Source organism: Solenopsis invicta, chromosome 13, assembly GCF_016802725.1.
Source record: "Solenopsis invicta isolate M01_SB chromosome 13, UNIL_Sinv_3.0, whole genome shotgun sequence".
Lineage (NCBI taxonomy): Eukaryota > Metazoa > Arthropoda > Insecta > Hymenoptera > Formicidae > Solenopsis > Solenopsis invicta.
This window is the reverse complement of record NC_052676.1, coordinates 2,200,117-2,226,253: the sequence shown is the minus strand read 5'-3', so window position 1 is coordinate 2,226,253 and position 26,137 is coordinate 2,200,117. Positions and strand designations below refer to the sequence as shown.

Sequence of the window (26,137 nt, the reverse complement as noted above, 5' to 3'; positions counted from 1 at the left end):
TAATTAAATTTTTCAAATTGCTAGCCAGCTTGTAGTATTTGCAAAACTTAATTGCTTAGTTCAAAAAAATTCTTTGTTAAAATTACTATACATACATGCTATGACTATAGAAATTAATATACAGCATTATATTATTGCAAATGATTGCATTTTTAATATTACTTAAGGCACAAAATTTTACACATTTAATTTTACACATGTGCACGCATATATAAAAGTGGATTGGTAAATATTACATGGAACATAGACTTTCTTATTTAAAATAGACGTTTCTTTACAAGATTATAAATTATTGAAATTTTTTAATTTGCAACACTAAACATTTTTACAATGCCAATTTAATTTTTTATATCTTTCGGAATGTATAAAAAAAACTTTTTTGTTTGAGATTGATAATACTTATACAAGTTAAATTTAATTATAAGAAGATTAAACTAAATTACATTTTTTTTTTAATTTTAAGATAATAATTGATTGATTTCCTTGGAAACCATTTCATAAATTTTTTCCATATCCTTGGTTCCATCGATGAACGTTATACTTTCGTACAACTCTTTGTCTTGTACAATTTCATTTTTGTGCTTAACATATTCGGGCCACACTATTTTGTCAAAATATCCTGGTACATCAGGGGGGTCGTATACACGATTTTTTCTTCGTTGCCAACAATGCTCCTTTGTTAACGTTAAAAAGTATTTACGGTCACATAAATCTGCAATCGGTTTATGTTTAAAGAGCAAAAAACCATCCAATATCAGTAGTGTCTTCAGATCCGTTGCATTTTTTTCAGGAGATTGAAGTATCCTTATAACATCTGAATACATTTTCTGTATATCCAGGCTCGTTATTAATTCCCAATTCATGTGATTTAATTCCTGTATCTTAACGTGACGCGGATCGTCCGGTGGCAAGAAATAATCGTCTTGACGCACCATAATAGATGTTGGAAAATTGTCGTAAATCTTATTAACCAACGTACTTTTTCCACTACAAGTTGCTCCAGATATACCAACGACAAGCCACTGCTTCGACATTTTTAATTTGCCACTTCTGTAATAGTGCTTGACGTGGTGTAGAGAAGAATCTTTCTTACTGAATAATACAAAGCAATGTGGAACGATGTAGTTTCGTTATATAATCAATTTACTGTTATGCCATTCATATTTGTGCATGTATACGTGTTGTGTATGTATAAGTGTTACACAACGCAATGTACATGATGACGCGTTACAATGATAACATAGTCGCTGTACGATAACTTGCTACTCTAAATAGCTATTCTACTTTCTCTATTTTATGAAACAAGTATGGTTTCACATGATACATGGTAAAAAGTATCAAACCACCAATAAAAACTAATCCTAGACTCGCAGGAATTATTAGGGCCAAATCGTGCGAATAAAATAGAGATCTCAATCTATCATCGTCGATGAAAGGCAAACCGATTACCCACACACTATAGTAGAGAAACAAAATTAATGTCAATATTAATATCACTTTCCCTCTTTGACGGTCGCTATCAAACATTATTAATGTTTCTATTAAAAATTTGTTCACATTGTACTATTCCTTGTAATATTATTCCATATATTCCTGTTCAAATTTCTTAAAGTCTTCCTCCGTGAAAGCTGTTTGTTCTGATTTCTTAGGTTTCTTCTGTTCTGGAATGTATTTATTTCCCACAGCACGTTGCAGCAGCTAAAAAATAAATTATCTCATGGATTAATCAAGAATATTTCAAAAGTGTACACTATTCGCAATAAGCCCATTTTTTGTTGTATATTTCCATTTAAAAAAATTATTTCTTTGAAATTTTAAATAGATGTTCAAGTTTCTTTCAATACAGATATATATACATATACTTTTGTAACTTAAAACAAATATCTAAAGATGTCATATCATATAGATCACATCTTTATATATTTGATAGTGTAAAGTACAATATAGAATACAAATACAAAATTTATTGGCTAATATAATGAAGCAATATATTCTATATATTCTCTCAATATGTTATATAGAATTCTCAACATATTAATATATTCTATAGAAGCAAGATATTATAGTTATAAAATATGTAAGAAACAGGCTTAATAAATTCATAAAACATGATTGACTTTTCATACGTTATTTGCTGTTTTAGGATTTAGATGATTACTGCTAAGTAAAAGGAGTCGCTGTACATTTTCATCGGTAGGATCTTTTTGTTCAGCTAAACGTTTTTGGGTTTCATAAACTGTAGTCTTGCTGGATCGGTCCAAAATTGTATCGTGATCTGTAAAAAGTGCAATATGAAATTGATTGTAATAAAATAATTCATTATAATTTTATTATTAATAATTTCCATTATATGAAAGATAGAAACAGTAAATCTCTATAAAATACATCTACTACGTTACAGAAAGTCGTGTAATTTTGTGTGAGAGCAACAGACTCTCAACATGTGACAGGTCACGAGTTCAAACCCATACATATGGATTTTTAAATTCGTAATCTTTGGTGGGAGTCACAGAGGAACTCTAGATCTAGATGATGTAGAGAGTCTGATAGTCCCATTATCATTTCTATCTATCAGATCATATATGCTTAAACGACTGATAACTTGTCTTACCGTTTTTAGAGACGATCCTGTGCTTAATAGGAATCAAATCTAAGACTCCCTTGTATTTGGTATCTTTACGTTTCTTCCGTTTTTTCTTCGATTCACCTTGTAACCTCTGTACCTCCCTTTCGTAGCCTAACAATTCTAAGCTTTTATGCACGAGAGAATTTGACATTTCACGATACAGTAACTTGACTTTTATAATAATGCAAATTATTTGTTAAAAATCGCAGTAATTATCCAGAATAACTCCACCACCTCTAATTTTAACAAAATTAGGCTCATTCGGCACGTTATCGCACGAGACACCGAGATATCAAGCACTAAAGTTGACGACTAGGTTAGGAAATCTGTCACATGCACATAAGTAACGAACTGATCATGCGTCTGTGACCATATGCGTATGCAAAAAGTGCACGAGTTTGATATGTGTAAATAATAAATTATATTCTCTAATTACACAAATTCTCTGCTTTAAATTATTTGTTTTAAAAACACACATTTTCTTTTATAATTTGTGTTTTTAAAGCAAAGAATTTGTGTTTTTAAAATAGAGTATTAGATTATTATTTAATTATTTTAATTTATTCTCATTTAATTATAAACAATTTAATAAATATATTCATTTATCATTGAAATCTTTCGCTTGCTATTGCTACATTAATAATTTCATTAAATATAGTTGCTCAAATCTTTTGCCTTATATGAAACTTAAATTCTCAAAGATTCCATTCGATGTTACGTTGGACAAGATAATTTTTAATAAAGATTATTTTTATTATACATATTACAAGAAAAATTAGTTAATAATTAAATTAAATTAATAATTTAATGATGCGTTTCTTAAGTCGTTTAAAAACTCGGTAAAAGTTATTAGAAGGTGTGTTGATAAATTAAGGTAAGCGAGAATTGCGTCTTGCAGCGTTCACAATACCGAAAAATATTGTCTGAAATATCAGGAAATATCAGGAGAGCAGAATGAGCAAGGAAGTTGCCCGAAAGTACGCTAGGTGTGTATTGTATTGGCGCGCTGATTGGCCAGCGTTGTCCTGGTGGGAAGGACTATCACTCAGTACGGGCGCGCTGATTGGTCAGCGTCTTCGAGGTGAGGGCGTCTATATTACTTAGTATCAACGCGCTGATTAGTCAGCGCTCTTATTGGCCGGCGCCGGAAGCCATCATTGTAGGTTTAGCCAATTACCGCGTAGCTTCTCTCCCTATGGAGGGGGGAAATTCTACCTCTATTCCAGTAAACCTACTTGCTAATTCTGTACTCCTAATAACTCTGACGATTTTTCGAGCCGTTTAATCGGACGGACGGTGCCATTTCTGCGGTGTTACCTACTTCCTCCTGTCATATTTTACTTTCCTAATAACTTTGACGAATTTTCGAAGCTTTGAGAGACACATGCAACGTGATCTAATTACTAGTAGAATAGAGAAATCTTTTTATTTGACATTTAATACTACATTAAAAAAATTGTTTAACGAGTTAAAATTTTCTTTTATTAACAATATGAAATTATCCTTTGCCCTCTTTAATTTTGTTATTTTATTTGTGTAAAGAAATTTGTAATTACTGTGTAAAATCAGAATTAAAGTCAAAATTTTTATAATCTAAATTAAATTAAAGTTAAATGGCATGTATAAAACAAATTTATTAAAATTAATTTAAGTCATAAATCCATGTGGAACAGAACAATACATTTCATAAAATTATTGCTAAAATCTTTTGCCTTACTGAACTAATAAGTATAAAACATATTAAATTAAAGCAAGCAACAAATGTCTACTTAACAACAATATTAATTTTTACAATGTTTTCTATTTTAGTATATGATGAACTCGTAAATTTTATATAAAATAACTATATTTAAAATATGATAATGTTGAAACCACGCCTTGGTAAATTTATGAAAAAATCTATCATATACTAAACAAAACTTATTAAAAATTAATTGTTTTGCACACTCGCAAGAGCAAATGGTGCTGCACCTCGAGTTGTTGATGTACCACCGTATGGCTGCGAAAAGATGATAAATACGAAGTAATATGGAGTAATACCAAACTTTGATTTGTACATAACAATTCGATATCAGTAAAAATATAACGAGATATTGTGTAATATTTATTATAACACGTATATTGATATATTAAGTTATCAATTATACGGAAAAGCGTTTGACGTGCAGAATGTGTTAGTTTGACATTATAACCAAATAAAGGCGAATACGAATATTGAATAAAAACGGCGGAATAAAAAAAGGATAGATGGAAGATAGAATAGATTAAATTTATTTATTGTTAAGATGTTATGCTAACCAAACGTGTTTACTCGTGAGACATGGATAACATCGAATTGCTGTTCTTCGATACATTTTCCCACGACATTTCGGAGGTTTGTTTACATTTTAGGTTAATTAAATTTGAAAAGAGTTATTTTGATAAAATTTACACGAATAATATATTGAAATTGAAACAATATTTCTTGCTTATTAACAAGAAATACTTTTCTTTTTAACACGGTTTATCTCACAACATATTTAAACATTGTGCTTTTGAGGTTATAATTGTTGTGACTTACCGGAAAGAATAATTTTCACAAATTTTATTGTAATGCATGTTGTAATTATTGCCTGAAAAATGCATAAAACAAAACATCTGTGAAAGGAGACTATGATAATTATTATTTATGTTTAAAGGTTTGATTTCTTATGGTTAGAATTATTGTCGACATTTGAAATGTACGTTTGTTACGAATTTAGTTACATTTTGTATTATACGCATTATATGTAGAAAAAAGTTAGTTGATCTATTAATTTTTCTTTCTTTTGAATGTATGTATACACTAAAGTTAGAAACAATGCTTTCAAAAATAAAACTGTTTACAAAATTGTATAAGAATATATTACTCCACAAATAATTTCTGTTTTTTAAATTTTTATGAAGTATTAAATGATGCGATGTTTAAAGAAATTATTTTTTCAGGAATTGAATTTGGACCTGGTGCAATTTCCCAAGCCTGTTTATATCAGTGAAGTTAGAATAATTCCATTGGGCGCCAGAGTACAGGCAGACTTTCCAGGAGGAGTACGACTTGGGTAATTACGCTTGATATAAAAAACGTAGTTTTGTTTTTATTAATCATATCAGCATTTAAACCTGTGAAATAAAATGAGGTTTATTCTTCCTTCTAGAGCGACCAATCCTTCGCAATTTGAGATTGAATTCTTTGTAAACGATCTCAGCAAACCCGGGGCTTCCACTTTTGAGTTTCTAGGTGGATTAGAGTACAAACAAAATATCCATATTCAACTGGAATGCGAACGGAAGCAAATACCGACAGATGGATTGGTGCTAAGAGGATGGTACACCACTATAACACTGGCTGTGTATGGTACTTTGACAAAATCTCTGAACAATCCCCAGGAAGCCATCAGTTCGGCAGCTGGCTCCACCGCGTGCGTCAGTTCCATAGAAGAAAATCCTGAAAACACGGTGCAGATTTCTTCCGAACAGCAGTCTGAATGGTATTACGAGAATCAGCATCAAACGAATTTATCGGTAAGAAAATCTAACACTGCTAACGTCTATTTGAACGAAACTTCAAACAATAAAAATGTTTAAAGATATTCAGAAAGTGTGCAAAAAATGTTACATATCATGCTTTAGATGTCTTTTAATTTTGATACAGTATGTAATTTAATATAAGGTACCTGAATTAAATAAGTCTCAATTTATTTTATTTTTAAAAATTCCAGAGAGATCTTAATATACAGTGTATTTTAGTATCCCCATAGAATTTAAAAAAAATAAAATAAATTAATGGATTTTATAACATTATGAATAAACTGTAACCTACATTCAAGTAAATATAAATATATAAATAACGAAATAAATTTTCATCTAGAGCAGTAAGAAAAATATGAGTAGCATTCTAGGGTTAATTTTGATAACATATTAATTTGATAATTATAAGATAGATAATTATGTCGTAATTATTTTTTCCTCATTATCTTTTTAACTAATTCTATTTTCACTCGAATTTGAACACACAACTATATCAGCAGGAAACATGTGTAACGGCAACTCCATCGCCACAACCGATCCAGGTGGTGGAGCCATCCAGGACATCCACTTCGGACGCGGGAAAGACGGACTCGCGACAATGGGAGGAAGAGACGTCTAACGCGGGTGAAAAATCGTCGAAGCGACCTTTGTCCCCTCCCACCGAATCTCTGATCTCTCTGAGCCCCGAGTCCATCTCCGCCGAGGAAGAGGAAGCGGAGCAACAGGAAGCTGGCGAGCCACTGGAAACTGGCGAGCCTTTCGAGCCAATATTATCAGATGAGGACATAATGACCGACGATGTCCCATCCACAGCCGAATTCGAGTGCGAGGCGTCCCAGATCGATGAAATCTACTCGATAGTGCCGCCAGACTTGTTGAGTTTAGAGAAGCTGGGAAGCTTGGAGGACACTTGCGTGAACCGCGAGACCCTGGTGAAAATCAGAGAGATTCTACAGTCCCTTTCGAAATCGGTCTCGCATTTCTACAATGCGTCCGGTCAGGAAAAGGAAACATTCGTTCACAATTGCGAGACTCTGTGCGCCATGTTAGGCCCGTTTGACTCCGACGAAAACGATATCAATGACTTGACCGACGTGGTCAATGCTGGCTTGGATATGGAGCTCGCGAGGGCCCAACCACAACCAGCATATAAAGTGCGTCACGTGAAGGTGGGAGTTCGCCTGGCGGAAGCTCTCTGCAGATTATCGAGGGGTCCGGAGATTCTGTTGAAAGTCGAAGCTCCGTATAAATTACTATCTCTTTGTATGCGCGAGAACGTGGCGTTACCAGTGAAACTCTCTGCTCTAAGAGCTCTCGATGCCGCACTGATCAGCCCGATTATCGTACAGGAGTTTCTGCGAAATAATCTGTACAGAAATGCGCTAACGATGCTCGACACGGCGAAGCTGGCTAGGCTCAAATACGCCCTGAGCTCGCTCTTCCGCAAGGTCCACGTGTACGAATATCTAGAAGAGATTAAGAATTTCGACGAGTTTGGTTTAGCGGAGTTGATGAATGTTTACGTGTGCGCACCGACGTTGATGGCGCAGCCTAAACGCCAGTTGCCGGCTGGCGCCCAGATGGAATTCGAGCGAGAGCGTACCCGCAACCCTCGTGCTCATCTGATCGCTTATTTCGAATACCACAAGCTGGCCCATCATCTTCTACTGGCGTTATCTTCTCCCGGTTGCGATTTGCAAATGAGCAAGTTAATCCGCCGTTTCCTGTTGCACCTCTCGAATACCAAGGAGGGCCTGTTCTACTTGTTAAAGGAGGTCGAAGTAGTTCGATTGATATTGAAAGCTCTGAAATACGAGCAACCAGGCGCCGGACGTATTCTGGCATGGCGTCTTCAGGTTGCACAATGCCTGATTCGCCTGAAACAGACTTCCGACTGGACAATCCTGAAGAAACTACACTCCTTCCTCATTTTTCCAGATGGTTTGCGTGCCATTCTCACAATAATTCCTCTGGGCGATTTCATAGATATTCTGATCCCTTTCTTGTCGGATTCGAATCTCTGCGAGTTCGCCGCCGAGGTGATCTCTGCGGTCGTTCGTTACTCCGACAGAATAGAGATCTTCCAGAACCGTGCAGAATTGATACTGGACAAAACTCGCGAGCACGTCACCCTACGGGACGTGACACCGTACTTAACGGTCGCAGCTCAAGCTTCTCATTGGGATTACGGCGACGTTTCTCTGTTGGTGACGATTATCAGGAAAAGCGCCGAGAAGGCTGCGTCACTTCCCGGTCAGCTAATCACCGCCTGTAGAATCCTGCATTATCTCATCTTCCCATCGAATAACGACGTCGATCCCTTGGAGCCATACATTGAACTTAAATACAGGAATGCTTTGACCCAACTATTCGCCGCCGACGGCCTCACCGCTCTGGTTGCTGTAATGGCAAACGTGTCCGAGTTCTACGAACAGCCATTCCTTCATCGTGCTGCCCTGACTGGTCGCAGAGGCATGGCGTTAATTGCCCTGTTGCTTCCTTGCGTGAAGCTGACCAGAGCGCTGCTCGAGCGACTTGTCAAGTGCATGGCGACTGACTTCAAAGATCTCACCGCTGTCGTTCCGTTGCTCGGAGTATATTCTTTGATTGAAGCCATTCCATCTAATCTAATGGTACAGACTCTGTCCGAAGAAATCGTGGGAACGCTCCTGGTATTCACCCAGGCCGTTGATTCCGACGGTTCCGGCAACGTGGCTAAATCACTGTGGACTCAGATGCTGGGCGAAGTTCTAAAAATGATCTCTCTCCGTCCTTGCAACTTTATGCCGGGTCTAAAGTTGTTAACTCGCCTGTTACCGTCTGTTCTGACACCAAAAGAGACCAACACTGAAGATGCGACGAGGATTCTAGGTCTAAGAAAGCTCTGGTCGGCACATCTTCAAGCTCAGGCCGCGAATCTCACTGAAACTCTTCGGCTACTCTGCACGAGTTGGAACGGCGACGTCTTACTTCTCTTATCGACAGTTTGCAAACAGTTAAGCGATCTGGCAGCACCGACGGCTCTCTTGGTTGGTAGGTGCCTTTTAGATGGTATTCTAGCTGCCACTCCTCTGGAAAACAATGTTCCTATTCTCGCTCTGATCAGCGACCTGGCCAGACACGCGCCTATGAAGGCTACTTTGCTGACTTTGACCAGTCCAGCGTCCAGAGCGCAGGTAAAGTCTGATCAAAAATACCCACCGGTCATCGAGATGATGTGCTCCACTCTGAAAAGTAGCAGTGATGTCAATGTGCAATACGAGATCCTCAGCATCTTTGAAACTCTATGCAATTGTAATCTCAGTCTAGTGCAAGACGATAACGAACCTTTAGAGAAGAGACTGACGCACTCGGTGCCCAGCAAGGAACCTCTTTTATCTATTCTCGCGGCTCTAATCGATATCTTAGCGATCAGCACCAAGTTCCAGACGGATGTGATAAAAAATACGCTGCATATCCTCTTATCCCTCAGCAGCCACAATTATGGTCTGTATCATGTAAAGAGCTGTCTGGAGAACAATCCTGGCGCTTTGCGCGCGCTACTGGACCACGTGTCTAGTTTAGAAGATTCCGAAACGAACCCCATTGTGAAATTAACCGTGACTTTCTTGGAGAATCTGATTGCCTCCGACTCGGAAACGAGGACCTTGCATCTGCGTGCGCAGCAATTGACGTCTTTGATCTCTTGGGAGAAGAACGATCATCCCTTAGAGAAACTGAAACGCGCGGAGGAGCTAATAGAAATTTTGAGAGCCGCCGAAGAGAAAGAAGAAAAAGAACCTATCCCGGAGATGTTGGAACCTCTGTTGCCCACTCCGGAGGCATTATTGAATCAGTTCTCACAAAGACGTCTTTGCACTAATAACAGCCCGGCTCGACCCAAGAAGTTCTCGTTCGCGGCCAGTCAGACGCAAACCGAAGTTACGGTAGACTTGTTGGCGCTCGCTACTGAATTATTGCCTGCTGACTTTAATCTGTTAGCGGAGGCGCAAAACTTATGTTCTAAAATACCTCCTGATGACGCCATTCAACCTCTGCAATCAAAACCCCAGGATGAAGAACAGGAAAGTAGGGTGGAAAAGCAGATTTCTCCAATGGCCAAGTCGAAACAGCCGTTTGGTAAGATTAAGTATTTGATAGACGATCTTTGTTTTTTCATATTGAAAAGTGTCCAAAGAAGTAAACAATTTCTAATAAATATCTTTTTTTTGCTGAGATACGTGATGCTTTTGATTGAAGATTTGACGAATTTTTTTTTCTTTTTTTTTTTAGTGACACCAGTACGAGGGCGGACACAGTTCTCAAATTCCCTACGAGGTGGTCCAGTAGGCGGAGGGGTAGGCAGAGGATCTGATCCCTTTCGATCGAGGCCCCCCAACACTTCGAGACCTCCGTCTCTTCACGTGGACGAATTCGTGGCGTTGGAAACTTGTGGAGCACAACCAACCGGTCCCACCGGATACAATAAGCTTAATATTCGTGGAACGTGCCCGTCGCGCACTATCAGCAGCGGTACCAGGAGTCGACCTTGGACACAGGAAATACGTCCCACGTATCTTCGCTAATTTATTTACTGTCCATTTCCTTTCCTTTCGTACATATGTGTATATTTACAAAACATATCAATTGTGTCAACAACAGTATACAAATTTTTTTTCAAGGGCTGTATTTTACAGAAATAATATTTTATCTTGTAATGAACTATTGTTTTATCATCTTTTGCCATTTGGGATACTCCTGTTCGAATTTCTCGACGTTTCCCTCCAAACGCTTCAGTTTTCGGAGTTTGTATTTTCCCTGGAAAATATATTTATACAAATTTGAGTGTGTGCACTAAAAAAAAATTATTCATTAAATTTTTTTAACTTGATTCATTTCTTCAGTTCAAGTATTTAAATTAAATGTAATTAAGTTAAATACATAAATGCTAAAACTGAAATTAAAGTATTTCATGTATTTAAATCAAATAAATAGTTGAACTGAAAAAATCTAATTGAGTAAAAAAATTTAGTCAAGTTAATAACTTTTTTTAGTGTGTACATATATTTTTCGAGAGAGAGAGAGAGAGAGAAAAAGAAAGAGAGAGAGAGAGAAAGAGAGAGAGAGAGAGAGAGAAAAAGAGAGAGAGAATTAAGCATAGGAAAAAAATATTAATTTTTAACAACAGCTATAAAAAATTTGATTGACGTACTGTAGGTTTCTCTATTTTCGATAATTCTTCTGAAAACTCCTTTAGACAATTGATGGCCTTCTTATCGGGTTTCATTTTGTTCTCCGTCATATACTTCATTACAAATAACAAGTATTCAAAATCTTTTTTATAGCAAGCCGTATCGATGAGAGTGCCCACGATTACAGAATTCGGTTTGTATCCATAAGCCTCTAGTCCTTCCAGGAACTCTCTGGCATCTCTGCATTCTTGACAACTGAGCGCCAAGACCCCAAAGGTCATTACGTTTGGAGAAAGCTGCTTTTTCTCTGTTATGCTTATCACCTCCTAAGTTACCAAGTTGCGTTAATAACATTCGAATCGCCTAATATTTATATCGGGAATTATGTAAAATCACTGCATCAGTCAATGAACAAATAAAAACAATTTAATATAGTTAATATAATTATTTAATTTATATTAATATAATTTTCAAGTGAAAAAATATTTTAATAGAATCAGATTAGATCTAAAAATATCAATTTGCAATTTATTATTTTGAAATCTCATTAATTTTAATATATTTTTTTTAAACACTCATTTATTGATAAATTAGTGACAGGTGCAGTGATCCTATAATTATTATCACAAATCAATTTATATTAAGAATCATAATTATATAAGAAATTTTTTACCTTTGCAGCTTTATAATCGAATCGCATGCTACGTCTCTTAATGAGCATATTAAAATAATCGATATCCAGTTCGATGTTTTTTTCATCTGCAATTTTGGTGAGTAGATTTTCAGCGGATGTCGTATTGGGGATTAAATCTAGGAGCAGCGTAATGGTTTTGGCGTTTGGTTTAACACCGTCGTTGAACATCCGGTTCAGAAATCCTTCTAAGCCACCGAACAGAATCAGACGATTGCTGACAAATACATCGTTCAAATTTACCAACGTTTTCTGCGTATTTGCATCGGTATCGCTTTGCATAACATTCTGTTTATTTTCTAATGGTAAAAGTGTGCTCACAACAGGCGGAGAGGCCAACAAATCCGGCCTGTCGCCTTCAATAATTGAAATTCTAGTTTGGTCCAGTCCTGAGAGAAGAACATCGTCAGGCTTTAAGTTTCCCAGATTGGTGTCTCTGATCGCTCTCAGGAGAAGATTGTAAGTAATCAGGCTCGTCTTGATATTCTTCAAGCGCATTAAATGCCAGACGATCAGGGCGTGTCGCAGGCCAGCCTCTTTGTCCGAGATCGCTCCATGAAACAGGGAGTTGTATGTTATCTCTCCGATGGGAATACGTCTGTCCCTCATCTCGTCCGCCAATTGAAAGGCCTCCGTGATCTGACCGTGCCAACTGTACGCCTTCACCATGGCATTGTAGTGCGTCTCGTTCAGTGGGAACTGCGCCGAATAGAGCGACTGTCGCAACCGATTTAAATGGTCCAGAGCCATTGTGCTGTTGTTGGCCATAGCACACGCGTTAATCAGGCTGGTGTAGGTCGCCGCATTCGGCTGCAGCCCACGCTTCTTCGCCTCGTTGTACAAACTGAAGCATCGCTTTATGTCACCTTGCTTGGCGAACGAATACAACAGGAGGTTGTACAGGTACAGCGTGGGCTTGTCTCGGTTCTCCTTTATCAAGTTCAGCACCTTCAAAGCGGAGTTCAAATCGTTCTTACTTATATGCGACTTGATCATCTTGGCGTACTGGCCTGGACTTGGTTTCAGTCGACGTGGAACAATTGCTTCTTTATCTTGAAATTCTTCTTCCTCTTTTTCCTGCTTGTCCAATGGAAAGCGCTCGAATTTCCTGCCCGAGATATCTCCAAAAACATCCGCCTTCTTCGGAAGTTTCTGCGTACAAAAATTGCTGACCGGGTGTTGCAATCTGAACTGTAAATGCCCAATCCCATCTGCAAAATAAATGCATTGTGTTAACATTATTTCTATATAAGAATTGTTTGCCTATTAATTGTTATATAATGTAGTTATTTTTATTAAATTCTTTTCAACATATTACGTGTACAAGAAAATAAATAAAAATAAAGATATAGAAATGAATAAAAGAAATATGAAAAAAATTTTATATGCATAAAATTAAGTTATTTTTCTAAAAATATTTAGAAAAGAGCGAATATATATAACAAAAAATAAAAATATTTAGTCGTTAAATTGTTTTACGTACATTGTTTTGATATGATCAAGTGATTTAATTCATTGACATAACCTATGACGCTTTTGAGTTTAATTAACGCGCGAATTTTCTGACAAAACATTTTATAAATAAAAATATTTGCATTTGTGAAAAAAAGAATTTATTTTGTATATTTGCTTTTTATAACAGTGGAACAAGCTATATTGAATTTCAACAGGATAAGCGAGATAAAATTATAAACACATGGCACTACTCCACATTTGCATCATTCAACACATTAGTGTTACCTCTGATTGGCTGAAATTTAAGAATAGCCAACTGCACAGCTTAGATTTTGTACAATTCTGATTGGTTGTCACAATTATTTTACGAATAGCGGTGGTGGTGTTTTTGCGACACATTTGTGAATCGTCTTTAAAGTTAGAAAATATGGCGGCGCCCACAAGGCACGTGTGCAGATAAACATAGGTTAGATTACGCGGGTAAATACGCAAGGATGGATACTTCGGCTACTAGAAAACCGAAGAAAACGCGTAAGCGGAATTCGACAAACGAGAGTGAAGCGTCAGTAAAAAAGGCAAAGATCAACGGCTCTGTCAAGGAAGTGCTCGACCATGACGTACGAGAAAATGAAGATTCTGACAGAGATGACACGAAGGACGCGGTTCCCGATGATAGGCAGGACGTATTGAATGGACAGTCCTTGAGAAAGCTTTTCTCCTCTTCTTCTGACTCTTCCTCCGCCGCCAACTTGGCTGCGCTCCGAAAGTTCGTGACGATATGCAACGAGAACAAAGAACGGGATTTCGCGGTGGAGTACCTGCTCGCCGGTGGCAGTGTTCTCGAGGTTCTGAGGCTGCTGGAGTCTTCCGACAAGAAAAATAATACCAACACCGTCACTGTCTTCTCCGCGATCCACATCTTGCTCATGAGGTAAGTCTACCATGAGACACCATGCATGGAAGTCTACACATCTTTCGCTTCATTCGAGTATGTTTCTCTGCTCGTAGGATCTTGACGGAGTATCCTCAGTACCGAAATAGTGCTATAGAAGCTTGTCGTCATTTGCTGAACTCGCACATGTCCAGTGTGCATTCCATGCTCTCGATTCAGAGCAATCCCAGGCAGCGTAAAGCAGTGCTGAGGCTGCTGGCAGCCATAGTCGCCCTGGACAATGGTCTGTCCAGGGAACTGCTCATCCACCTGTCACTGCAGCAGCAAACCTTACAGAGTTTAGTGCGGCATACTAAGCCTATGGATCCTCAAAGCGTTAGAACATGTTTCATACATTTTGTTCTCGCCTTCCTTGTGGAGGGAAATGCGCTGGTGATCAGAGCGCTCTTGGATAAGCGCGACCTGCTCTGCTGCATCTTCGCGGATCTGCTGTACGATTCGAAAGACGTTGTCAGTCTAGTTCTGACCACTGTGAAAACGTATGTGCTGGAGAATATCACCATTAATAAAACAACAAAGATGCATGTATTCTCCACATCTGCTATATTGAATCTGGTATCATTGTACAACTGGAAAGGTCCTTACAATTGGCATAAAAACAAAACTCATGGTTCTGACAACAGTGAAAGCTTTCTAGCAGACAAAGAGGTAAATATAATTATAAAAAAATATAAAAAAGAATTTATTCTAAAAATATATATAATTATACATTTTTTATTTTAATTTATTGAAAGACTATTGAATTTTTTAATAATTTTTTATATTACTATATATATTATTTATAACGATTGGGAGTTTTGTATTATCATTTTTTTTCTGGTTTTAATTTAGGTCGTTAGTGACATGGCTCATGAATTCTTAATTACTTTGTTAACATCACATCGTTACGGAGTTATTTTCCATAATCGAATGCTGAGTGGTTCGCGAGGTACGCATAATCAGCTGGTACATACAGTTCTTCAGAATCTAGAGAAACCTTGGGAACATGAAAAACCATCGGATCTGATTGTTAGGATAATGGGTGCTTGCCCGGATTTAATTCGTTCGCAATACAGTGCCGTCGAGCCATTTCTCGAACCCCGAGTGTCACCCAAATGGGTTTGTCTTCTCAAATTTGTAGGAAAGGTAAGATGTCTATAGGTGTAATGCGTCAATTATTGTTTCATGTTACCATATTTTCATCTTATTAAATTTTCTTTTCATAGATAGTGAAAGCAGTTAACCCGGTTAATTGCATCAAAACTTGCGCCGCGGAACTGAAAGCGAATGATTTGATAAATACATTACTTTCTCTGGCGGTTCCAAGTGCAATTATAAAAGTTGTTATCTTACCAGGGTTAAATCACGATAGTCTTTCTGTTAGACACGAGGCTCTGACTCTTCTTCTAACAATGATTAACCAGCTGAAAGCCATTTCTTCAGCTACAAAAGAGTTCTACACAACATCTACAATCCAAAAGCAGATAAAAGATTTTGTTCTAAGAGCCGTCCCCACCTTGGAAACTATTTTACGAATGTGGAATCGTGCTTTCGAAGATGATACCAACGACGTAAAAGCTTCGGAAAGTGCGGAGAACATTCAGAGTCCAGAGTTAGTGGATCATCTTGATGTAATCTTAAGCGTTTTTCATTTGTACCAAGATATATGTCCAGAATTGTTAGATACTTCGACAAATTTGCAACCGAGTTTGCTGCTATCGAGTTTAAATAATCTCCAGGATGACGAAGGCAATGAAGAAACTAAGGAGAAAATTAATTGCATGAAGGTCAAGACAATACAGTTCCTGCTTGCCTTAAACTCTTCTATTTTTGCGCCTAGAGAAAAGGCTTTCAAAGAAGCTCTCGTCTTCTTAATATCTCTAATCCGTCAAAAAGATTCACCGTCGGACAGCTACAATGTTACCAAAACGCTGTTAAACGCAACTGGTCTATTTGAAACCTGTGAAGATCAGCTGGATATTTGGATTAATGGCTTTTCAGTAATTACAGATTCTGAGGATAGTGAGCAGTTGACGCAGTGGTTCATGTCCGTCCTGAAGAGTGCCATTAAACACATTGACAAGTATATAAATATCATAACACAAGCGGAAGGAGTGACAAACGATCAGACTAATCTCAACATTAAAAAGGCGGATGATATAATCAATGAACTGTTTGATAAAGCTAACAGAAGCAAATCTCCCTGCCAAGAAGAATGTTCTGTAACAAAATCGTCTTTAATTAATGGACAATTTAGTTCTGATGAAAAAAAGGATAGTGCAATTGATAATAATTTAAAATTGAAACAAGATCTGAAAGATACTATCAAATACATCAAGTGTATAACACAGAGGAACGAGCAATTGACTAGTTCTGACGCGAATGAGATAGAGGACGTAATTAATCAGCTACTTTATAACACAAATTCAAGTAAACGTGACCTCCGTAAAATTTTGTCTACATCAATATCGTCTTTAATAAATAAATTCAATAATTTTGAAGGACTAAAAGAAACTGATGAGGCAGTTGATAACCTGTTTAACAATGTTGATAAAGAGAATATCAATCCTTGCAGGATGCAAGCCTGCACGGCGGTGTCGCCGCTTCTATGCTGTGCGCTGCAGAAGGTAAATGAGAAAAATTGCACCGCCACGATCTTGGCTTATTTATCCTACGTGACGGTCCACACTCTGCACCATCAAGTCGTTCCGGATCTGCTGGTTTATATGGCGAAAGATCTGATCAATTTACCAACTTACAAATACTTGCAAAGTTGGTCAAGTAGCGAGCAACCTGTTTCTTTGAAGAGCAAGCTGCCGCCTTTAAGATTGTTGCGCAAACTGAGCCATGTGTTGCTGGCAAATTCCAAAATGGATGTAACTAAACTTTCTGAACTGTTTGATGACGGTCATTCGACGTATTGTTTCAAGTATGACGACAAAGAAATCACCATCAAACACTCCTTATCTTTGTATGACATCAAGATGCTGTTGAAGATGACAGTATTTTATTTAGCACAGCTGGCGCAATCGAAAATCTTGCAGCAGACCCAAAACGAAAATTACAAGCTTGTACTCACGTTTTTGTTAAATATTCCGCAGTCTAACGAATTAAATCAAGTAAACGTAGCGATACTTGAAGAGAACGCAAGATGTATCTTCACTCATCCTATTCTGTTGCATTACTTTTCGCCATTTTGTGGAGAAATCTTGAAAGATTCGGTGGAATATATGATCACTGAAACTATCTTGAAAGTCTGTGAGTCCGTTTCGCAATTGTATAAAAATGCAAGAAATTTGTATGATAATTCGGGGAGTTACAATATTTTCTTTGCATTTAAAGATAAGTTCCTCGCGCAATTGGAGAATATCATTGAGAGGAATCCCCTGGAAGTCCTCAGTAGTAATTACGGCATTGCCATTGAACTATTGAAGGTATTGCAACTAGGAGCGAAAGATATCGCGAGCCTGTTGCTCGCTTTGATGAAGTTGAAGAAGATCGCATTTATTTCGAGCGATAAGCAAAACCCGTCCATATTCGGATATATCGTTCCGATGTTGCTGGACATGTATTGCAGCAAAACATCAAGATCGCGCGATATGTTGAACGAGCAGTTCGTAGACAAGTTCAGTTTACACCTGCTTCACCTGAAGTCTAGTAAAATAAATCACGCAGACAGGTGGGAGCAAGCCTTGGCAGAGTACTTATCCATCTTTCCGCACAATGTTTCCGGTGTCAATGCCAATACTTTCACGCTGTTGCTGAAGAAAGGCATTTCCGCGTCTACGATCCAGCTGATAACGATCTTGATCAACAATGACACTAAACTGATCTCAACGTTGGTAAAATACTTGTTCAAGGTGGAAAATGTGAAACAAGGGGATGTTGTGTTCCCAATATTAGGCAGCAATTTGAAATACAAATGGAACGAAAAATTTCTGCAGAGTCTTTACAAATGCTATGGCAGCGACATTGCTACATATATGACCGAGCCGCAAAATCCCGTCCCCTGGATCGAAGAAAATACAGCGGCGATTGTCTATCTCGTTGAAAGTACTTTCGATCTTGCCCTGTGCAAGAAAATTTGCGACACCGTTTCTCAGAACGGTGACAAACTGGACATGGTATCCGTTTGTTTTGTGCAATTGCTGGAGAGTGTATATAAGAGGTATGAAGCTTTAATGACGGATAAACAAAAATCCTTAATGGATCTGATAAAGATATTGTTGCACGTGATGACATCAACATTGAAAAGAGAATCGAAAAACATAGAGAAGATCAAAGTCTTATGCGAAAAGCTGAACGGTGCGGTGATTCGTTTGAAGAAAACTGAAGATAACTTTGTCTTCAGCTCATTGAGCAAGAGTTACTCGTGGCCGCAATTTACCAGATTTTCTTTAAAGTTAGGTATGAAGGATGCCAAGGACGAGGAGATTCAATCGAGTGTATTGAAAACTCTGAATAATTTATGCGATATTGCTTATGGAGATAACGTTAACGATGAATACGCGAAAACGTTGTTCGAAATGACGACGTCTCATTCGGAGTTTGTTAATATCATGCTCGGGTCATCCATTGTTAAAGGTGAGTTTATTATCGCGTAATATTCTTATAAGTGCTACAATATTGCTAGAATATTATTTTTATTAAAAAATTAATCTGAATCATTATCTGTAAAATATTCACAACTGTACGATTATTATATTTAAAAGTTATAATATTCCTGATAATTTAAAATATTGAAGTAAATATTATTTATTTCTCAAATAATATCCAAATAATATTATCAGGAGTGGACATATAACTACTTTTTATTAAATAATATTGTAGCGCTTATAGAGATATTCTATTAGTAACAAGGAAGCTATAGAAAGGTGTGAAGATAAAAGTATTTTCTCCATTTTGATACAAATTGCAACTAAGTAATTTCAAGAGGCGATCAGTTCTCTTAAATATTTCATTGATTACAGGTGACCTTGTCGAATTATTGAGAATACTTATTCGGAAGAATCATTCTGTGATGACCACCTCGCACGTGCCGCTTTATCTTGCGGCTTACAATGCCACCCTTTGCCACGTTGATCAGCGCATTTTGCAGGTAAGAATCAAAATATCGTTGTAGTTCCTCATTCAGTGTATTAAATTTTCATTAGAATTCTCTTTTTTTTATTGCAAAACAACTCAATAATGATCATTTTTGAGTTATATCACTGTTGTAACAAATGAAAGATACACCTGGATTATTGATTAAAATTATAATATCTGTTCTCTTCCAGATTCTTCAGTATTATGAAACTCATAATGTTAAGCTCCAACAGTATTGGCCATACTTATGGGGCAGCGCCGCAGCGACACGTTACAGCGTGAGGGGAGAAACGGATACTGCTCTGTGGAGACAACCTACTACTTCTGAGGTCTTTAATTTGCTCAATAAGGACATCGTCAATAAAACTATAAAAAATTATCCCATACACAGAACAATGCGGGTAAGTAAATATTTTTTTGCAACAATAGCAAAATATTAGACAAATTTATGATTTAAAATATAATTTTTTATAAATAAAATTCTCGAATTTTTATGCAAACTGCAAAGGCAAAAATAATAGAATTAATTAGATATCTTGCGGGATTTTATATTACTTGGATTTTTGTTGACTCTCTTTGAAGAATAGTTAACAATTTTGTTGTCTTGTTTTTTGCAGAGCGATAAATTACACGAGGACAGCAATGTGTATGATCCGGCATTTTATCTGCCACTGCTGTGCACTCTATTAGCAGAAAATAATATAATCGCGTGTTACAAAATAAGCCAGAGTGGTGCATTAGCGTTAGTGTTTGCTGCATGCTGCAGTAATTCAAGTGACGTTCGGATGACAGCGTATACCATCATCTCTAGATACTACTTTCACTTGGAAGCATCTAAGTACAATAACAATTTTAATAATTAAGCGATTGAAACTGAAGATTGTATATTATGATAAATAACAGATCTTTTACAATGTAGAACTTTATTATTTATCATAATACACAATTTAGCTCGTTTATTATTAGTAATTTAATTATTCATTTAATTACTTTAATATCAAATTTTAAATTCAATTTGTGTATATCTAGTTTTCTTGTATTATATTGATTCTTTTTTTCATGTTTCTATTCTTTTGTGTATTAATGCAATTTTGTAATTGTAATTTGGAGTCAATGATTGTAATTTCTGAGTTTTATATTGACTGCATTCGATTTTGTAACTCGAACACATCTATTTGTTCTGCAATTCACATCTCGGAATTAATTTCGAAGCTCGGGTTCGTCGAAGATCACGTGATTCAAGCTAACTCTGCTTGTTTCTCAGATTTGCAATTTTAAACGTAGCATTTAAAAGCACAAATATTTTTTTCATTGATTATCATCTAGATTAGAAGTACAAGCATACTTTTCGAGACCTTAAATAAATCAATCATTAAAAAAAACAAAGGATTAAGGAAAATCAAATTAAAAAAAAATCTTACAATTAATAAATTTTCTTATTTGTCAGGTTTAAAGAAAAGTTATTATGGATGCGTCTGATTGACGCTTTGAAAAACGGAATCGTTTCTTCAAAGTGTCCATTGAAGGATCTCCGTCTGAGTTGCCTGATGACAACCTTCTTGGCCAGGACCTCGCTGGTCGCTAGTCAACCTCTGCATCCACTTTATTCGCCATTGCATACCTTCTTAATGGCTAAATCCGCACTGGACCTCAATACTATACCAGAGTTGCTGCAGTTGTTGTACAGCTCGCATGTAGATCATAACGCACACCGGCACTGGGTATTGGAGAACATTCGGGATGGCATGAGGGATGAAAATGACTTAAATGTGATCCTGAAATGTGTGTTGTTCAAAATTCTCTTTGATTTTCATACTTGTGTACTGTCGGATGCCAAGACCAAGGTGAGATAATTCTTCGACATAAAGTTGAACATCCTAAAGTCTCAACATCCCTATTTTTAATAACTCAAGATTTATATTATTCATGCATCTTCGAAATAAGTAATCAATTGTAATCTTCATTACAAGATTATGTTACAAGATTTTCAAATTTTTTCACTTAAGTACATAAAATATAAACTAATCATTTTTTTCCTTTTAGAAACTAATTTTGGAAGTTATCGCTTCTACTACTAAAATTTCTAAAGCATCTTTGCTTCTCACACAAGGATATGGCATACTTCCTTGGTTGCACGAGATGGTCAGTCATTTGGATATATGTAAAACCGAAATCAGAACCATTATTATTATAATTGAAAATCTACTGAATACTTTAGATAATTCGACACAGAATATTAACTATTATAAAATCCTGTTACTTAATATTCTTTTGTTATTACAAATGTATTCAAAGAATAGACACAAACTTTAGTTGTACACGCCGTTTAATTGTTTTTACTTTTTTACAATAGTTATGTTTGTCGTTGAAACTAAATAAATATAAATCCAAAATTTTGATGCAAATAGGAAATAAGTAAATCATAGAAAGTGCATAGAGTTAAATTGGATTTTTAATAAGCTTAATATTTATCTATGAAATGATCAGTTGTATACATATTGCCAGTGCAGTAATATTATATATTATACATACATAAATATTCTATGCGAATAAGTTTAATATATAACAATAAAATGAAATAACACTTATAAAGCTATTAATTAGTTTTAGAATTGTAATAGAAACGTAAAACGTTAAAAATTTAAGTATTAATTACTTTTCAGATAATACTTTTTTGCACTAAATGCACGTTCAACATGTGTAGAGTCGGTAAAAGTATATTATATTTTATATAAATTTTTTAATATAATTGGATTTATTCAAACGTGCATTTAGTACAGGGCAATAAATTTTAATGCCACGGCGAAATAATTTATCCGATGACAATTTGTAATGTTTTACGTTTCTAAAATATCCTGCATAAATGTAAAATAAATTATTTGAAACAATTAATTTCTATAGTCTTATAAGTGTTATTTCATTTTATTGTTAACATTGCTAAACTTATTCTCATAAAATATGTATAATACGTAAATATTATGAGCAGAAACATGAAACCATAAAAGCCTATTTATTTTGAAAATTTATATTAATGAATAAAAGTATCCAGATATATTTAAGGTACATTTGAGGTACTTGTGCCTATAGGTTCTGTTGTTCTACTTCCTTTTCCTGTACTTGTTGTTCTACTTCCTTTTCCTGTACTTGTTGTTCTACTTCCTTTTCCTGTACTTGTTGTTCTACTTCCTTTTCCTGTACTTGTTGTTCTACTTCCTTTTCCTGTACTTGTTGTTCTACTTCCTTTTCCTGTACTTGTTGTTCTACTTCCTTTTCCTGTACTTGTTGTTCTACTTTCTTTTCCTGTACCTGTTGTCCTATCTCCTCTCCCAGTACCTCTTCTATTTGCCTCCCTTCATGTTTTCCATAGTGCCTGTGTGGACTCTTTTGACTTATAACTAAAGTATCTGGTTCTCTTGCTGATGGTCGATAGATGGTAGAGACTGGTGGCCACCATTCAGCCCAGTCAGGTAGTTCAGTCCATTCGGTAATTATTGGATAAAAAGTATGTACGAGAACATCTGCATCCTTATTCGTAAATTGGTTTCTTTGATGTCTTAATGTTAATCTCACCATTTTGATACTTCTTGAATTTGATATTGCCCTTCCATTTTTCCATTTTCTTGCCATGGGTAAATCATCATTTAGAATGTTTTTTTCCGTTATTAATACTGTACATTCAATAGCTCCTTCATTGAGGGAATTTATGGCCTTCTGAACTAAATCTGATTTCAATGCCAAATTAGCGACATAGTTTTGATCTTTTCGTGACCGGAAAGCAGTCTTAACTTCGGTCGGATAAGCCCTAGTGTATCTGCAGACTGGAGTTTCAACGTGTCGAGTTATAGAATGGCCTACACCCTTTGTCCCTTGGCCCATTTTGCCCTCTGAAATAGTCATAATTCTTGCGGCGTTTGAAACAATGTAACGGGCTCCGCCAATCATCAGGCTTATTCCTTTGTTCCCTTCCAACTGAAGAAAAATTTTGTCTGACCATTCGGCCAACTTTTCAAAGTTGTTCTTCAGTTTTAACACCGTCCACCTACGAAGCCTTAATGGATTCTGTCCGATTTGAGAAGCGATCACCGAAAAAAGACAGCTATTTAAATCGATGATGACATTGTTAGGATCCTTGCCACCTCTCAGGGTCCAATGACCTAGAGAAGGATTAGAAAAGTTCGCACAAGAATTGGGATAGAACTTACGTAAGATGTTCTTGTGTATAAAGAGTGTCGACTTACAAAAATTTTAATTATACACGTATTATAATATCTACAAGAGGAGGTAATGGGATGAAACAATTTATTAAAAAAACCACCGGCTTTTGATAATTGATCATATTACGTGTATCACATTAAAATAATGTGATAAAAAGAACTTCAATGATCTTGAACATAAATTGTTAAAATCTTGAGTAATATTTAAATTCATTTTAAACACTGTCTATTGTTTATTAAAAATTAAAATGTGCAAATTATTTGAATGATATTGAAACAGATTGCAGTGACTTAAAAAATTCTTAGATAGTAATTAAGTTTTAAGAAAACTGGTTCCCATACCTACTTCGGTATTTCGAAGGGTTAAAATTAAGAACGCTTACCAATTTGCTCCGAATCAGTCGCATGATACTCAATATCTATAGGTTGCCCCAGTTTTCTTCTGCCGATGATTTTATTTAAACTACCATTAGCATTCCATATCCTAATGGGTCTTTCGATTATGTTACTTAGAGCAGTGATGTGTATTAAACCCGCTGGTCCGTAATGTTTTAAATCTTGTATTATATCCTTTACGTATTTCATTTTGTGAATCTTGTTTTTATTTTTATAATTAGAATAACTAGTTGTTGATCGAATTCTACACATCTTCTATCGCAGATTTTTTTTGAGCTTCAGTCATTTTTAATTGTTTAATATTAAAATTTGTGGAATGATATGTTATCGTTAAACGAATTATTAAAATATAAAAAGTCAAGAAGATTTAAAAATTAACATACTCAATCACTGGCGTGTACAAAATCTATTACGTTATCTCATAATTTTTATTAAGATTTACATTAGTAGCAATGTATTTTTCTTTGTTATCCATTTTTATTGTAAAAATGGATTTTCACTTAAAATTTTGCTGATTCGGGTGATATAAATGATATAATGAGATGTCCAAAATAAATTTTGTTGCTTCGTAATTGTTTTTGACATTGACGTAATTGTTTTGCTACATTTCATACCGATTTTCCGTTGCCAAGCGATTTCTTCATACAAAGAATCAATACGTTTTTACTTAATATAAAATTTTTCCGAGTTGAATATTTTGTTTCTTATTGCTAAAATTTTATAATAAAATGTTTTAAAAAATTAATCAATAATCACTAAGGCCTAGCTTTCTAAATTTTTTTTGGAAAATTGAAAAGAGATAGAGAAGTCATTTTAGTTTATTCGATTGTTGTTTTTAAAAACATAAAACTTTAATAGCGACATTATTTTGTATATAAATTTTGTAATAATGTTTTAATGTCGAATAGAGAAAAGTATGATCTTTATAATGGCCATTATATAATATCTGACGAAATGCAGCTCAAGGAATGAAATATATATAAATGTTAATTTTTTTGTGAAGAGTCCTATCCTTTATCTTTAAAATAAGGAAGAACTTACTTTATTTTTGTGGTAGATATAAATTTCAGAAGGATTGGAAGATGTATAAGTATATGTGCCACACTAGGCACGAAAGATAGATTGTGTCATGAATTACTTTCAAAAAAAGAGGTCACATACATTTTTCTTTACGTGCGAATGGATTGATTCTAGTGTCTTCATTAGTTATGTCGTTGGTTGAGACATAACAGATTCATAGGTGGTTGTAGCGGGTTGGTGAGGGCACGGTAGAAGGAGTGACATTGCTCCGACTCCGATAGTAGGGATCAGTGCTGGCTAACCAAGTTTTAGTTACCCACATCTAAATAAAATACAATCAGTCTTTCTGAATCATGTAAATTTATTTTTGTATGGATTTTAATTCAAGTTTGATTTACTGAAAAATTATCGATAACGGGTGGCAAAAAATTTTTACTGCATTCCTCTAAATTATTATCTAAGTTATTTGAATTTCAAATACATCTTTCAATGATAGAATGCAATATAAATAATGTAAGCAACATGAATTTTTATTCAAATTACTATCTAAATTATTTGTATTTCAAATAATACCTAAAAAAATGCAACATAAAAGATAAAATAAAAAATAAAAAAATATATAAAATGCAACATATTTCATTTATATTGTTTGTAAAATCCATATGCATATATAACTTCCGATAAAAATCCGATGAAATATTAGATTTATGATAACATCTAATTATTCGTTAATTGGACAGGATCCGTATATTATATAATAAAGTATATAAATATATGTATATTCGATTATATATCATTTAACTAAAAAGTCGGAAAGAAAACAAAAACGGTTGATAAAAAAACAAAAACAAAAAAAAAACAGATACTAATAAATGATTCTGTTGTCAAAAATACGTTTATATTAATAATTTATAGTGCAATTTTCGTAAAGTTTGAATTCCTTTTTTTTAAGTCTCTTTAAAATGCAAAATATTTCATTTATATTGTACATAAAATTTATAT

At 35.4% G+C, this 26,137-nt stretch overlaps 6 protein-coding genes across 7 annotated transcripts; 2 read left to right on the top strand and 4 right to left on the bottom strand.

Moving 5' to 3' along the window:
- Nucleotides 1–129: 129 nt before the first annotated feature.
- Nucleotides 130–1,256, bottom strand: LOC105202225 (nicotinamide riboside kinase 1). The gene has a single exon (XM_011170632.3). The coding sequence runs from the start codon at nucleotides 1,032–1,034 to the stop codon at nucleotides 459–461; it is 576 nt and encodes a 191-aa protein (XP_011168934.2). The 5' UTR covers nucleotides 1,035–1,256; the 3' UTR covers nucleotides 130–458.
- A 196-nt stretch (nucleotides 1,257–1,452) lies between these two features.
- On the bottom strand, nucleotides 1,453–3,022 carry LOC105202224 (active regulator of SIRT1-like). Its single transcript, XM_011170631.3, has 3 exons — nucleotides 2,612–3,022; nucleotides 2,127–2,275; nucleotides 1,453–1,698 (listed from the first exon to the last, which is right to left on the bottom strand). The coding sequence occupies exons 1-3, from the start codon at nucleotides 2,775–2,777 to the stop codon at nucleotides 1,579–1,581; spliced, it is 435 nt and encodes a 144-aa protein (XP_011168933.1). The 5' UTR covers nucleotides 2,778–3,022; the 3' UTR covers nucleotides 1,453–1,578.
- A 1,576-nt stretch (nucleotides 3,023–4,598) lies between these two features.
- LOC105197082 (protein virilizer) lies at nucleotides 4,599–10,873 on the top strand. 2 transcript variants are annotated; one of them, XM_026137606.2, is made up of 5 exons: nucleotides 4,599–5,000; nucleotides 5,591–5,703; nucleotides 5,800–6,166; nucleotides 6,673–10,291; nucleotides 10,445–10,873. In XM_026137606.2, the coding sequence occupies exons 1-5, from the start codon at nucleotides 4,947–4,949 to the stop codon at nucleotides 10,735–10,737; spliced, it is 4,446 nt and encodes a 1,481-aa protein (XP_025993391.1). In that variant the 5' UTR covers nucleotides 4,599–4,946; the 3' UTR covers nucleotides 10,738–10,873. The 2 variants fall into 2 exon arrangements, with proteins under 2 accessions (XP_025993391.1, XP_025993390.1); XM_026137605.2 differs by having other exon boundaries at nucleotides 6,670–10,291.
- On the bottom strand, nucleotides 10,726–13,779 carry LOC105202270 (pentatricopeptide repeat-containing protein 1, mitochondrial). Its single transcript, XM_026137607.2, has 4 exons — nucleotides 13,518–13,779; nucleotides 12,017–13,245; nucleotides 11,364–11,669; nucleotides 10,726–10,969 (listed from the first exon to the last, which is right to left on the bottom strand). Exons 1-4 carry the CDS (start codon nucleotides 13,606–13,608, stop codon nucleotides 10,874–10,876), a joined length of 1,722 nt encoding a protein of 573 aa, XP_025993392.1. The 5' UTR covers nucleotides 13,609–13,779; the 3' UTR covers nucleotides 10,726–10,873.
- A 126-nt stretch (nucleotides 13,780–13,905) lies between these two features.
- LOC105202223 (nucleolar pre-ribosomal-associated protein 1) lies at nucleotides 13,906–21,823 on the top strand. Its single transcript, XM_011170630.3, has 9 exons — nucleotides 13,906–14,420; nucleotides 14,498–15,089; nucleotides 15,273–15,566; nucleotides 15,647–19,004; nucleotides 19,391–19,518; nucleotides 19,697–19,906; nucleotides 20,123–20,343; nucleotides 20,953–21,349; nucleotides 21,549–21,823. The coding sequence occupies exons 1-9, from the start codon at nucleotides 13,984–13,986 to the stop codon at nucleotides 21,816–21,818; spliced, it is 5,907 nt and encodes a 1,968-aa protein (XP_011168932.2). The 5' UTR covers nucleotides 13,906–13,983; the 3' UTR covers nucleotides 21,819–21,823.
- A 393-nt stretch (nucleotides 21,824–22,216) lies between these two features.
- On the bottom strand, nucleotides 22,217–25,868 carry LOC105202269. The gene is made up of 2 exons (XM_039456911.1): nucleotides 24,092–25,868; nucleotides 22,217–23,744 (listed from the first exon to the last, which is right to left on the bottom strand). The coding sequence occupies exons 1-2, from the start codon at nucleotides 24,365–24,367 to the stop codon at nucleotides 22,587–22,589; spliced, it is 1,434 nt and encodes a 477-aa protein (XP_039312845.1). The 5' UTR covers nucleotides 24,368–25,868; the 3' UTR covers nucleotides 22,217–22,586.
- Nucleotides 25,869–26,137: the final 269 nt, after the last annotated feature.

Coding starts and splice junctions, on each gene's coding strand:
- LOC105202225 (XM_011170632.3), bottom strand. CDS start 1,034: ATGTCGAAGCAGTGGCTTGTCGTTGGTATATCTGGAGCAACTTGTAGT.
- LOC105202224 (XM_011170631.3), bottom strand. CDS start 2,777: ATGTCAAATTCTCTCGTGCATAAAAGCTTAGAATTGTTAGGCTACGAA. Junction 2,276..2,611: donor CAGGATCGTCTCTAAAAACG/GTAAGACAAGTT, acceptor CACTTTTTACAG/ATCACGATACAATTTTGGAC. Junction 1,699..2,126: donor ATCCTAAAACAGCAAATAAC/GTATGAAAAGTC, acceptor TTTATTTTTTAG/CTGCTGCAACGTGCTGTGGG.
- LOC105197082 (XM_026137605.2), top strand. CDS start 4,947: ATGGATAACATCGAATTGCTGTTCTTCGATACATTTTCCCACGACATT. Junction 5,704..5,799: donor CCAGGAGGAGTACGACTTGG/GTAATTACGCTT, acceptor TCTTCCTTCTAG/AGCGACCAATCCTTCGCAAT. Junction 6,167..6,669: donor AGCATCAAACGAATTTATCG/GTAAGAAAATCT, acceptor CAACTATATCAG/CAGGAAACATGTGTAACGGC.
- LOC105202270 (XM_026137607.2), bottom strand. CDS start 13,608: ATGTTTTGTCAGAAAATTCGCGCGTTAATTAAACTCAAAAGCGTCATA. Junction 11,670..12,016: donor TCGATTATAAAGCTGCAAAG/GTAAAAAATTTC, acceptor TTGGTAACTTAG/GAGGTGATAAGCATAACAGA. Junction 10,970..11,363: donor CGAAAATAGAGAAACCTACA/GTACGTCAATCA, acceptor TATATTTTCCAG/GGAAAATACAAACTCCGAAA.
- LOC105202223 (XM_011170630.3), top strand. CDS start 13,984: ATGGATACTTCGGCTACTAGAAAACCGAAGAAAACGCGTAAGCGGAAT. Junction 14,421..14,497: donor ATCCACATCTTGCTCATGAG/GTAAGTCTACCA, acceptor CTCTGCTCGTAG/GATCTTGACGGAGTATCCTC. Junction 19,519..19,696: donor TTGATCAGCGCATTTTGCAG/GTAAGAATCAAA, acceptor GTTCTCTTCCAG/ATTCTTCAGTATTATGAAAC.
- LOC105202269 (XM_039456911.1), bottom strand. CDS start 24,367: ATGTGTAGAATTCGATCAACAACTAGTTATTCTAATTATAAAAATAAA. Junction 23,745..24,091: donor AGCAAATTGGTAAGCGTTCT/TAATTTTAACCC, acceptor AATTAAAATTTT/TGTAAGTCGACACTCTTTAT.